The sequence below is a fragment of the Microplitis demolitor genome, chromosome 8 (genome assembly GCF_026212275.2).
Source record: "Microplitis demolitor isolate Queensland-Clemson2020A chromosome 8, iyMicDemo2.1a, whole genome shotgun sequence".
Classification (NCBI taxonomy): Eukaryota; Metazoa; Arthropoda; class Insecta; order Hymenoptera; family Braconidae; genus Microplitis; species Microplitis demolitor.
Genome location: NC_068552.1, coordinates 2,931,094 through 2,944,694, shown reverse-complemented (window position 1 = coordinate 2,944,694; position 13,601 = coordinate 2,931,094). Strand labels below are relative to the sequence as shown.

The following is a 13,601-nucleotide window of genomic DNA, read 5'->3' as shown; positions in this document are numbered from 1 at the left end:
ATTTACCTGTGTCGGTGTCAGATGAATAAGTGAAGCTAAATGTTCACGTTCAGGTGCACTGAGGTACTTTTGCTGTTTAAATCGCCTTTCTAATTCATAAACTTGTGCTTGAGTGAAGAGAACACGTCGTTTCCGTCGCTGTGCCAGGGGAAATTGCATCGCACCGACACCCATACCAACACCGACGCCAACGCCAACACCTACACCCATTCCTGATGACTTGCCAACGTCAGACATTGACTGGCCAACAGAACATCCTGCCATATTGGTCCCAGCACCCGCAGCCCCCATTAGCCGCGATACTGCAAAACATATTTTTCAGGTACCAAATTATTATGTCAATTAACATCATTATTATAATATTTTTTTAAAATAAAGTAACAATAATAATAAATTTTATCACTTTTATATAAACACTTTTTGAGTTATGTGTAACTAACTTTATTATAAAAGAAGTTTGAATGTAGTAGAATGACTGTGTTAAAGTTTGCAAATGATGCAATGGTGTATCATGAGAACAATGAGTTTAAATTCTCACTCTCATTCTCAAGTGATTGAAAACGATGAAAACAAAATATGTATATAATGAGACGTTGAAAAAAGTAACGAGAATAAGTTTAAGCTACTGAGCTGAGGAATGAGCAACATCCCTCGTCAATCGCCGGGAAATATGTTAGACAGTTTCACAATGAAACGACTTGAGCTGAAGAATTGCTTGGTCATCCCGCACGGGAGGTCCGACGGTAATCGGAATTATTATTATAATAATCACTGCAACCAACGACTCCTTAAATAGTTAAGAATGAAGAAAAAAAAAAACACTTGAAAAGGGGATAACATCTTTCATTCAAAATAAGACATCAAAATTATTTGAAATGACACTTTAACATGGTTTCAAGAATAAATACATATATACTATAAATATCGAATAATATGATTAAATTATCGTAATATATAGGGGAGGGAAGGGCAAAGTGGGGTACCCACGAAATTCTATAAGGTTTGTTTTTTAAACATTCCGAACCCGGGTCAAAAATAAAACTTGATTTAGACATGGTTTACCAAGTCGAAATTTAGATCCTTTTTCACAAGAAAAACTCGACTTTTTTACGGAGATATGAAATATTTTGTTTTTGCCTTGATTTATACTTAGTCACGATTTAAGACGAAAAAGTCGAAAACGTCTTGGTTTAGACTTATTTGACTCTAATTATAAGTCGAAAACGTCTAAACTAAGGTAAAACACGCAAAACACATTTTACACTAAAAAATGCTGTTTTTGACTCAGTTCAGCAAGTCAAAAGTAAGGTGAATGACTGTCGTGCTCGAAGTAAAGACGAATAAATTCAAACTTAGATAAAAAAATCTCTAAAAGTTGACAAAAATCGTCGGCAAATCGATAACTTCAAAAGAAAATGTGAAGAACGAGCCTAAATCAAGTTTTATTTTTGACCCGGGGAATCACTTTAGTAAATATAACAGCATTATTTTGAATTTTTTTCGTTAGTTTTTTCAAAAATTGAGTTTCAGTCGAAAAATGTTAATGGCTTTTGTTTTATGATAGATACTATTAAATTTTTTGCAAAAAATTATAGTATCAAAATCCCTGAAAAATGAGTTTTTCCTTAGGACCCCGTTTTGCCCCTTCCCTTCTAAATGAATGTATATATATTTTTTTAACATTTATGAAGCTCAAACATAAATACACAGATAATTTGAATAATGAAAGATCAAAATTTATTGTACTCGATTTATATACTATTTGAATGAGCTAAAAAAATGGAATGTGTGTTTGAAACATGGAATCCGCGACTTAGCATTCTATCCCCCGTATACATTGAAAGCAGTATAAGAGCTTTCATGCATATTTGTTTAACTAAAATCTCTTGTTCCATCTATTCGCCACGCGTCAGCAAATCGATATTTGATTCTGGTCTGTTGGTGAAATATGACAATACTTAAACTACTATATGTATATATTTATTTATACATATATATTTAGAATAGAATAGTGCGTGCTACGAAGAAAGGTTCTGAAGATTGTCCGAAAATAAATATGCGTATTGACACAAGAAAATCACGGATGTCCTTTTTCCAATGTGGACACGGAAAGAAGAATCCGATTGCTGAAATTGACTCGTGCACTTCACTTAGTATAGTGCTATTACATAGTTTATATGCAGTACTACTCTGCTAGAACCAGTTCTAAAGGATGAATTTCCGTCTCAATCATTTAGGAACAGATCCGGATCCAAAAATAAACTACTTCGAGTGTTAAACTGCTTCAGAATGACAATATTCATGACATAGATATGACTAAGGACTGTTACAAATACTGATACGTTGAATAAAGACACTTGTTTACTTTGAAACACGATTCCACAACATTAATGGTGAGAAAAGTAACATCCTATTATAATCGGAGTTGATATATTACATTTTGTTCCTTCTAGATAGATTGCAACGATTTATTCTTTGAAGGTAATGGAAAAGTGAAACTTTTAAGATTTAACTATACTCACTGGCAAATCGTGGATCGTTGGTGGTGGGTGGTGCAGGTGCATACCACGGATGATGATGTGACGACACAGCATGAGATCGCATTGGATCTGAAGCCGAACCACCAGCACCAACGCCTGGCCCAGCATGATGATAAGGCGATAACTCAGCGGCACAATATTGATACTGTGAGGTTAATTGCATTGTAGCATAAGGATTACCCATGGCACTCATTCCACCATTTCCAATAGCCGTACCGGCTCCACCACTACCGTTTGCACCGCTAATAGGGCCGGGTGTACTACCTCCTGGTGTTGAACCACCGTGAAGCGGTGGACTTCCACTACTAGCGCTTGAACTTCCTGTATTACCACCAACTCTAGCGCCACAAGCGTTTGTATAAGGCGAGCCTTGAGGGTGTGATACAACACCAACTCCAACCCCGACGGCGGCTGCTGCTGCTGCAAGCTCTAATTTACGATAAGATTCTTCAATTGGCGACAAAATATCTGTTACACTAAACGGTGTCGAATGTGCACCACCTTGTACGTGAGATGTATGCTGTTTTGGGGATAAACTCATCGCCAAATCAACGCCATTGAGGTCCGGCAGTAGACCGGTTTGTTCCAATTGGCTTTGCTGTTGCTGATGTTGATGATAACTTGTAGCATTATTGCTACCTTGATTGCCAGCATTTCCACCTCCACCACTGCCGCCGCTCATCTCGGCGAACTTAACGCCGTCCAAATACTTCAGGGTATTTATTTTTAAGGTTCTATGTGATTATTAAATTACCAACTGATCTAGTCTCATCTTCTTTATAGATACCTGCTTATTTAAACTTACTTATTATTGTTTCAGTTGAAGAAAAAAAAAGCTAAAAAATATTCACTCTTTAATAGTACACCGTATTGTAAAAAATAAACTGTTTTTAGTCAGTAGCTATATACTATATTACCAATAATAGTATGTAGTCAAAATGAAGATATCCTTAGAGTTAATCACCATGCACTTTGCACTATTGTAATGTAATTTTCACTGTTTTCACCAAAGTACTTAATATTACAACAATAAAAACAACTCACTAGATGTAAATATTGAGTAGCTAAAGCCAATACCGGCTTGCTGTCATCAGACGTCCTGGTCCCTGGAGTAAGAAGTTGCACGTGTCCCATATCCGCACAATTTTAGTCAGTTCACAGTAACACTTGGGCTCACGTTAAACACTGTTTAGTTGTACAAATTGACCAAGGAATATAAAATAAAAACACGTGGATGAGGAGTGGCCGGCAGAGCCGGCCGGCGGCCGACTGAAATCACCCAGAGGGTCTTCAAGTCCTTGGACTCTGCCGATAGACGATGGTAGATGTGCCACTCTACTCTTCGCCTCCACCTTCGCCGAGGATACACTCTCTCTCCGGAGAGAGGAGCGGCTCTATGGATAGATGGATGGCTGGCTGGATGGATGGATGAATGAATGGAGAGGACTGTTGGGTTCCTGGAGAGGTCCTCACGGCCGCTTAGACCCACTCGACCGACGTTCGCTTGCTCGCTCGTTCGCCCGGGCGGCTCACAGCCTCACGAACCCGTAGACGACACGATGAGTGGAGTGCCCACTACGGAGAAGTGCCTGGTACCAAGAGTCGTGATGAGATGTCCCCTTTTGCGTATGAGAGGACTTTGCTTGGGGAGAAGGGACACAACAAGAGCACACGAGACACCCCACCATTGGTCGAATTCGACCAATCACGCTCATTCTCATTGTCGATTGGCTACAATCACTGCAGTACCTTTTTAGAACGTGTGGGATTCCCTATCAGTTCGTTGGTGCTTTGATCTGCACATAGGGTTGCTACCAGCCTATCCACATCGTTTGATACGTAGTGGGGGATATCGCGACTTCAGCCATGGCGACTCAACATAGTACAGCCTACTCGGAAATACCCTAATTGTACTCTACGTCCACAAAAATTCCACGGCACACGCTGTGTGATTTAACTATCCTATATCTATATACCGTTAGTAGACGAGATTTATCGTTTAAAAGCAACATTTTAGTAGGTACATATTTGGCGGTTTTAGAGAGATGAAGCCAATAATAATTTCATAATTTAATAATTCTTTCAACTATTATGATTAAATTTATTAATTTAATTATTTAGACAATTAATTTTTCCTGATAAAAAAAAGTGTTTAGTTCATTGCAAAAATAATTCTTACATTATGATAAAATTACAAATTTTTAATTTTCATGTTGCAGAACTTAAATGCACGTACACTTATCTATTATGACATGTTATAATAGAGGGGCACAATTACATAAGAATCATAATAAAATTTGATAATCAATATGAACAAAATAAGTCAATATTCCGTTTTTCAAAATTTATATTTGAAATTTCATCTTAAGCTTCAGATAGTATATATTGGTTACTACGTGGTGATAAAGTTATTTGCGTTCTGTGGTGTGGTGGAACTGTAATATCTACTGCTGTGAATTCAGTAACTGAATAAAGCATCTAAAACTTTCGTATATTCCACCAGGGAACTTACCATCAGCACAAAAAGATGATACCTTGAAAGCAAAACTTTCCGGTCAGAGAGTTTACGTCAATTAGTTGCGATCAAAATAATGATAACTTGCTGACAACTTCAGTCTATGTAACAATTGACTACAAGTTGTTACCAACTTTTCCAGAAAGTGGACGACAATCCCACTGATAGCCAAGTTGGCAGCAAGCTGGCGACAACCTACTGCAGCAACCTGTCGCCAAGTTGGCCATAAAAGTTGGCACTTCTATAAGTTAATGGCCACTTTTTGAGAAAGTTGGTTGCAAAAGTTGGCATTACATTAGTTGACGCAAAGTTGCCTTCAATTTTGTCAGAAAGTTGGCGATAGGTTGTGACAGTAGATTGTCGCCAACTTCATGGGAAAGTTGGTAACAAATTGTAGTCAATAGTCATGAAAGCTAACAGTTTTCAACAACTTGTCGTCAAGTTGCTCGCAACTATTGGACACCAACTTTCTGATCAGAGGCTGGTTATCAGAATTGCTCTCTGGGCTCACAGGCTGATGAAAAATAAAGATCTCTTTGTATCTTTTCTGTTGATGGTCGCGTTCTAAGGGATTCCGGATTTCCTCATTCAATACTAATCAGCCCATGATAGGCAAGACTGAGTTGGTTGTCACAGCGGTCATTGGTGGCGATCAGTTCATCGATCGGCGTGAAGAATCACGAAAGCATCTCTGATAGCCAGACATTGCTCTACCAGTGTTGTAGAGCAACACTTTTGGCTAACCTAACAAGAAAGTTTCTGGCAAACCTTAGCTGTATAATACTTTCCTTCAAGTTGGCTTCAGAATACGGCAATAGCTAGGATGTAACTTGCCAGAAAAACTTGCCGTCAATTTGAAGTAAAACTTTCAATCAACTTAACGTCATTGTCTAACGTTGATACTTGTAGTCAAATTGAATAGAAAATTGCAGACAATTTACTGTCAACTTAAAGATAACTGCTTACTCTCTAACACTTACCTTTAAGTTACCTTTAAAATACGGCAGTAGCTTTCCTGATAACACGAGTTGATCGTGAAAAAGTTGGTCATTCATTAGTTTCCGACCAACTTGACGACAAGTTATCGACAACTTCAGCTTTTGCAACTTTTGGCTACAAGTTACCGCCAACTTTCTCAGAAAGTTGGTGCCAGTATGGAGCCGCAACTGGAATGCAAGTTTCTGAGGAAATTGAAAAGAAATTTACCGTCAACTTATGATTGCCAACTTTTGCAAGCAACTTTTGCCACCAACTTTCTCAGAAAATGTCCATCAACTATTGGAGGTACTAACTGTTGGCGGTCAACTTGGTTCCAGTTGCGGCTGCAAGTTTCTCGTCAGTTTCTCGCCAACTTTGGCTATCAGGGTTGTAGTTAGCTTATGGTCAGGGTGGCTATCGGCATCATCTCGCTTTCGAAGTCGAATAATGATCGTATTTCGTATGTTCAGTTTTCTGTTATGCCCATTGTGACAACCAACCGTTGAGATAACCATAAAAGAAATTTAGAAATGCATGCATTAAGTAGAATAAACAAAATTACTTATGAAAATTTATAAGATTCAAATTTAAATAAAAACGATTTTAAAGAACAATGTACTTAATGTTGGGTAAATAATAAGCGTGATGAAATTAATGCAACTATAATAGAAATCTGCGATAATTTACGGGATACAAAAGATAATACAAAATGGTTAGGTTCAATTTTTTACTGGACAAAATATCAATGCGAATTGAGTAAAAACAATATTAAATAATTTGCTGTGTTCCCCATAGAGCAACATGGACTAAAATTCATAAAGTACAATACCAAGAGTTGGTACTATGTATTAGTACAATGAGCAGGTGTGATTGATCCAAGTATTGAAAAATTTTAAGATAATTTAGAAAACAAACCATTAGTACTATGGGGTAATGTACCCTGATAACCAAGTTGGCGATAACTTGTCGTCAAGTTGGTCGGAAACTAATGAATGATCAACTTTTTCACGATCAACTCGTGTTATCAGAGTACATAAAATGAAAAATTCATCTAATGTTACGTTCGGTTGTTCCATAAAAACTAAGAGTGTCAGTATGTCAGTATACTATATCTATATAGAACTTAAGTGAAACTTTTTTTGGCCTTTTATTATTATAAAAGTAAAAAAAAAAAAAAAAAAAAAAAGAATTATCTAGAACTTTATATTAGCGACTTTTGAGTCAAAAAGGAATCTTTTCAAAAAATTGTAACGTTCCTGTCGATTTTATGTCAATACAATCAAGTTTTCGGTCATTTCGTTGGAAAAATTCTATTTAACGAAGTAGTTCCAACAGGTCCCCGGAGGAATTTGAATTACTAATTCACCTACAAATATTTTGCTTGATTAGAATTGAAGGAATTATTGACCACAAAGATGATAGGAATATTTTTTTTTATTTATTTATTAGGCAATAATTATTACATATTATACATTTTCATAATTCAACAATGGATGGATCATTTTTTAATAGATTTTATGATATGCTCATTAGGGTGCTACATTTAAAACGAACATTTTTTTTTTTTTTAAGGACACAAAGAAATTTTGTTATTTATGTTAAGAGAAAAATTCCCTAATAATTTCAGCTCTTAATTTTGATTTTATGTACTTCCTATCGAGCATCAAAAATTTCAAAATTTTCCGCGTCTTCATAAATTTTGTATTTTAGGGTGAAATCGTTAAAAAATAACTTATTTTATATGTAGTAATTTCTGCTTTCCAAAATAAAAAAAGCAAAAATTTGAAAAAAAAAGGATTTAAATCATGTTCTCGGATATATTTCATGTATTTGCAATTTCGTTTGAGGTCAAAACTCATCCGAATCCTTATTTTGATAACTTACATCGATCTTTGCCTGAATACATTGATTTTATTGAACATAATTATGCGCAAAAGTTAAAAAAAGCACTTATTCATGAACTATTTACGATTATTAAATTTTTAAACTTTAATATAAAACGTAACTTGTATGAGCTTGAAAAGCTCATAAAAAAAAAAAACTGATGTAAATGCATTGTCAAGCTCGAAAACAGCGGGAAGTATTAAAGCCGGTCCGCAGAATTAACCGGTATCCAAATTTTTTTTAACCACGGTAATATGTATATGTAAATAACTGAACATATTCATATAGTTAATCATGAAATCACACGACAAGAAAAAGTTTTTATAAAATTAAATCTAATTTATTCTACCAAACACATAAAGTTTTTTTAATTTTGTGCTGACGAGAGATTAAGAATTTTAGAATTTTATATACCTTATTAAAAAGTCGATCATTTTAACAACACACGATATCAATCAATGGATGTGTGAGTCAAACGACAAAACACACAATATTTAATAACTCAGTTCGAGGGAAGAAAATGGAATTACATCTTAATAAATTCATAAAAAAAAAAAAAATTAAATTATGTATTTAATTTCAAAGAAAAAATTAGATAATTTTGAACAAAAGCAAAATTATCAGAGTTTGTAATTTGGTAAAACCAGATGTCCTACAAATTGGACACTTCGAGAATCTCTCCACCACTTTTCAGAACAGAATTAACATGTTAAATCAATAAAACTCAACTTCGACTTAATTATGCGAAGGGCCCTGATTATAAAGCGTCGCTTATGAGTATCTTGAATATCCGTTAATTACTTAAGTGACATTGAGTAAACTCAATGAATATTATAGTCTCACAAAAGTCACGCAATATTACAACAGTACGAATAAAATTAAACCCGTGTTTCAGCAACGGCAGTTTGTTTATTGATCAATGTTAATTGTCGCCGTAGTTTAATTCGTCTAATTTCTAATTTTTCTAAGCGTTTGTCAGACAATTCCGTTAATTTTTTGAATACTATTTCGAAAATAAAAACAGTGATTGTCCACATTAAGCTTAATGCACTGAAAAGATAAACTATTCGAAAATCTTCAAACTCTAATTGACCGAATCCACTTTTATACGATTCGATTCTAGCAGCTAATTTTCTTTTTCTTGTTATTTCTCTATAACGTTGAAAGCGTTCAGCGTAATCAATGTGACCGGTTTCGAAAAGATTTATTGCTGCCTTATCGATTTTGTTTTTCAGACTCCAATGTTTACGACTCATAAACACATTGTACGATTTGAATAATAAGTCTCTCGATATGTATAAATCGTTACTTAATGCAAAATCACGGAAAATGTGAGCAAATATACAAGCAGCTAAAGAATCTCTCGTAACTGACGGAGTACCAATCATTCCAATTTGATTATTCTCTACTGAATCTGAAAATTCTCTCGTAATAAAATGGTAGCATCGATGATGATGATACATATATTCCCCATACAAATATTCCTTATCAGAATTACTCGACCATATTTGTGTGTCGGCTATAAAATCGCGGATTCTACTGTCGAAGACAACTTGATACTGTTTTGAATATAAATCATTTAAATTTTCAACCCTCCGGTAAGTTGGTTTTGCCAATAAAGCCATAAGTTGACCCTCTAATGTCGGATTAAACATCAACATAAACAAAGATGCGGATAAAAATGTAATACGCATGAATAAACGTTTTATGTGTGTTGTCATCCCCATATTCAATACCAACAATAAGATATCAAAAGAGGTTTCGATAAAATTGAACTTATTATTGACTAAAATAAGTATAAAAATACTAATTAGAATAATAATCGATAGTATCATAGTTTGATAACTAAACATAAGGCCGACAATTTGGTCAAGGATTGGAATAGAGCGCGAGTTTGTTACTATCGTGAAGCCTTCTCCCGAGTATAGAGGAATAATATCGAGATATTCGTAATAAAGGAGATCGAGTGGCTTTAAATCTATCCAAACATCGTAAATACTATTAATGAATAATTTCTTAGTAGGATCGGAATGTCGATCATCTGTGAAGATATAGTACTGCATCACAGGCGTAACATTTAACATTGAAAATATGTTTTCAAAAACGAAATATGGGTTTCCGGTTTGACCACTGAATGCTTGAGGCGTAAATTCATTTGATGAAGTGTCTTCTATTGAAGTACGTGCATAACCATTTACTGGATAACCGTCCAGAATTCGGGTTTTGTCGAAATGATAACTTCGACACGATTCCGAATCTGTAAAAAAAATTCAACATTAAATAATAAAGTGATATTAAACTGAATGCAAAACCCTACCGTTTTTGAATGTCTGCCTATACAATGTCCATCGATTACCACTCGTTTCCTGCTTAACTCTAGTCCACGGTTTCGGCGCTCTATCAGTGTAGGGGTTAAATGCATATACCATTGTAGTATTGCTGACTTGATCTCGACAAACGTAAAATGATCCTAGGGCTTCAATATCCCATACCATTCTCAGTACTTTCATTGCCTTTCCACAATCTTCACCAACAACGAAAACCAATGACTTGACGCTCCAAATAATCGACGACTTCATTTCGTGAAGAAGAGCTTTAAGTTTTCTATCAGACTCTGCTGATACAATATACGAGGGATAATTCGGATAGTACCACCTCATCACAGTTGACTTAAAATCATCATCGATTGTTACAACGGACGCGTTGACCACTTCGTTTATTGAAATTTCGAACATGATGTCAATCAAGTCAACAGTTATTACCGCAGGGTTCAATTTATCAGAAAAGCACAGCTCCAGTAGTTGTTTCTGTTGAAAAATGCATTAATTAATTGTTTGATATATTTATCATTAATCACTTAACTTGTAAATCTATAACTAAGCTACTGAGAGCTTGCTTTTTATTAAACGGTTTGGGAGTATAGAAATTGTATGTCAACTGAAGGAAGTGCTCTCAGGAATGTTGGTATAGGTACCAAATGAGCAATAATCGACTTACGTAAAAGATTTTTTGCTTTTAAAAGTTTTAAATATTTAAAAATATAGTTAAAATTGTATCAAATATTTGCTTTTTCAGTTTACGATCGACATCTCAATTTTTATTGTTGCCAATTAAAATCATTGTTAATTAACTAAATATACACTAACAATTTACTATCCGCAATAACAAATAATTAATTACTATATTAAAAAAATTATTTAAAGATAAAATATCTTTATAGTTTTGAACAGATCGCGATGTTTCAAGATCCTAGATAGCTATCCTCACTATTTTTAGGAGGATGTTCGAGTGTTATATGTGTGTACGGACGTATGTAGGAAAAGGGGACAAAGCGCGGTATTTCAGGTAATACTATGGTTCCAAGGACTCAAAGAGGCTGAATCTTTTTGTTTTCAATCACCTAAAAAAGGCGAAAAAAAAAATTTCTGCATATTAAATAAAATTTATCGAATTAAATTTTTTTGTGAACAATCCACTTAAAGAAACATTACATTTTACACAAAGATTTAACGCAGAGAAGAAAAAAAATTTTTTACTGGTTTTTATCATAAATCAAAAGCTATTAACATTTTTTGACTGAAATTCGATTTATGAAAAAGTTTATCAAAAAATATTCAAAATCATACTCAATTATGTTTACTTAAGTGATTTTGAAATGTTTAAATCATTTATGAAATAAAATAGTTTTTTTTATCAAATTTTGAGGATGCTCCGATTGAGCTACCCTTCCTCCTTTGCCCCCCTACCCCTAAATATTCTGCCACTTTTGAACGAACAAACCGATTTGGCTTTTGAAATGGCGTTTGAAGAGTTTCATTTATTCCAAAATGCTGCGAAAAATTGAGCGTGATCGATACAATACGTTTCGAGTTATTCCAAAAATAAAATTTTTTGAATAATATTTTTTTTTGAATAACTTTTAGCATACATTAACGCGTTAAATATCGCGTTGATAATTGAATTGTAATTAATTGTTCAAGAGAAATTATTGTCAAAAGAATTTGAAAAAAGTGTTTTTTTTAATAAACTCAAAAATCCCAAAACTTATTGATTCCAATACTGGCGTACTAAGCACAGGAGCGGTAACTTAAGTAGAAATATCATAGTAAGTTTTTGCTTCTGTGCTCAAAACGGAAGAATAACGATTTAACGTGAGAGATTGAAAAACTGCGTGAAAGACGACTTAAACGTTAAAATCGATTATATAGTTCGATGGATATCAACAATGAAAAATTTTAAAATTAACAGTTTACTTCGCTTTCATCGGATAACGCATACACGGAAAGAAAATAGGGAAAAGGTTCCCATAATTTTATGAAATTTCATGCTATACCAGTATAAGAATGACGACCATAAATTATAGAAATGTTACCCATAATTATAGGAATAATTCTTATAATTATGGGAATGATACCCATAACGTTACAGGAACGATTCCTATAAATTACAGGAACCATTCCCATACTATTATGGGGAATGATCCCCATAATAGTATGGGAACCGTTCTCATAATACACAGGAATGCTTCTCATAATTTTCTTTCCGTGTAGTGAAACAAACATTTGAAAAAAAATAATTTTTTTGTTACTAAAAATGTTAAATTTTATTTTCGACTGCATTGATCAACTTGCCCCACCCTTTTCTATCAACTGTAACTAACCATTTAAAAAAAAAAAATAATTCTTTGTTTCTCATAAAGATTGACAATAGATTAATTACCGTATCATTGTGAAAATCTGACAAATCCGTTGATCCTGGAAAGTCCTTGATGTCATCGCAGTTGACGAAATTTACAATTATTAAACATAAAAAAATAAATTTCGAGAACATCATCATTATTAAAATATTTTTTATAATAAAGTTAAATATTTAATCGCGAAATGATCTGAAAAATACGTGCGTCTATTTTCTTTGACTTTTTAGCTGTAACTAACGGCAGGATGAATAAATAAACAAATAGAAATATGTAAAATAATGAAATGTAGTGGGAATGGAAAAGGATACGTGTCCTTTTGTCAATCGATGCATTACATGTTTCAGCTTTTATTTCACACTATTTATGCTGTTTCGTATTCATAGTCATACTTTTTTCTAAAACTGCGCATTGTGCTGCCATTAGAGCCAATTGATTTTTAGAAATAACATTATTATTGACCTACATATTGTCTATGTTAAATTTGTGCATCCAATGAATAATAAATTTTTATTGTAATATTAATTTAAGTTGAAAAAAATTCAAGTATTATTGCGGGAAACCCGGGTCAAAAAATTAGATCTGGTTTAAAATAAATGATAAATTCAAATATTTTTTCTTCAATTCAAGTTTATAAATCGTATTTATTTTATATAGGAATTTAATCTGTTTTTGCCCCTACTATTCCTTATCTAGACCTATATCAGACTTATTTTCGAATCATATTTAGTCTTATTTTAAATCGGGTTTAGACTAAAAACGGACTTTATCATAATTATTGGTCTGTGTTCAGTTGTTTTTAAGAACAAAAACAGACTTTATTTACTATAAGTTTTAGTCTGTTTTTAATCACTTCTAGATCTAAGACAGGACTCTTTAAAAATATAAATAATAATAATAATAATCTGGATTTATAAATTTATTTCAATTTTCTTGATATTTGAAACGCTAATGCGCTTTCGTAATAAGATGTCACAAGAATTTTGATGTT

General features: G+C 33.7%; 1 protein-coding gene across 1 annotated transcript in view; it reads right to left on the bottom strand.

Moving 5' to 3' along the window:
• The window catches only part of LOC103574513 (homeobox protein Nkx-2.4), a 33,914-nt gene extending 29,902 nt beyond the window's left edge, over window positions 1-4,012 (bottom strand). The window contains exons 1-2 of the mRNA XM_008553974.1: window positions 2,523-4,012; window positions 7-302 (exon numbers count right to left, since the gene is read on the bottom strand). Coding sequence (XP_008552196.1) covers window positions 7-302; window positions 2,523-3,222 — 996 coding nt within the window. The 5' untranslated portion in view covers window positions 3,223-4,012. The remainder of the gene's footprint in view (window positions 1-6; window positions 303-2,522) is intronic.
• Between the last annotated feature and the right edge of the window lie 9,589 nt (window positions 4,013-13,601).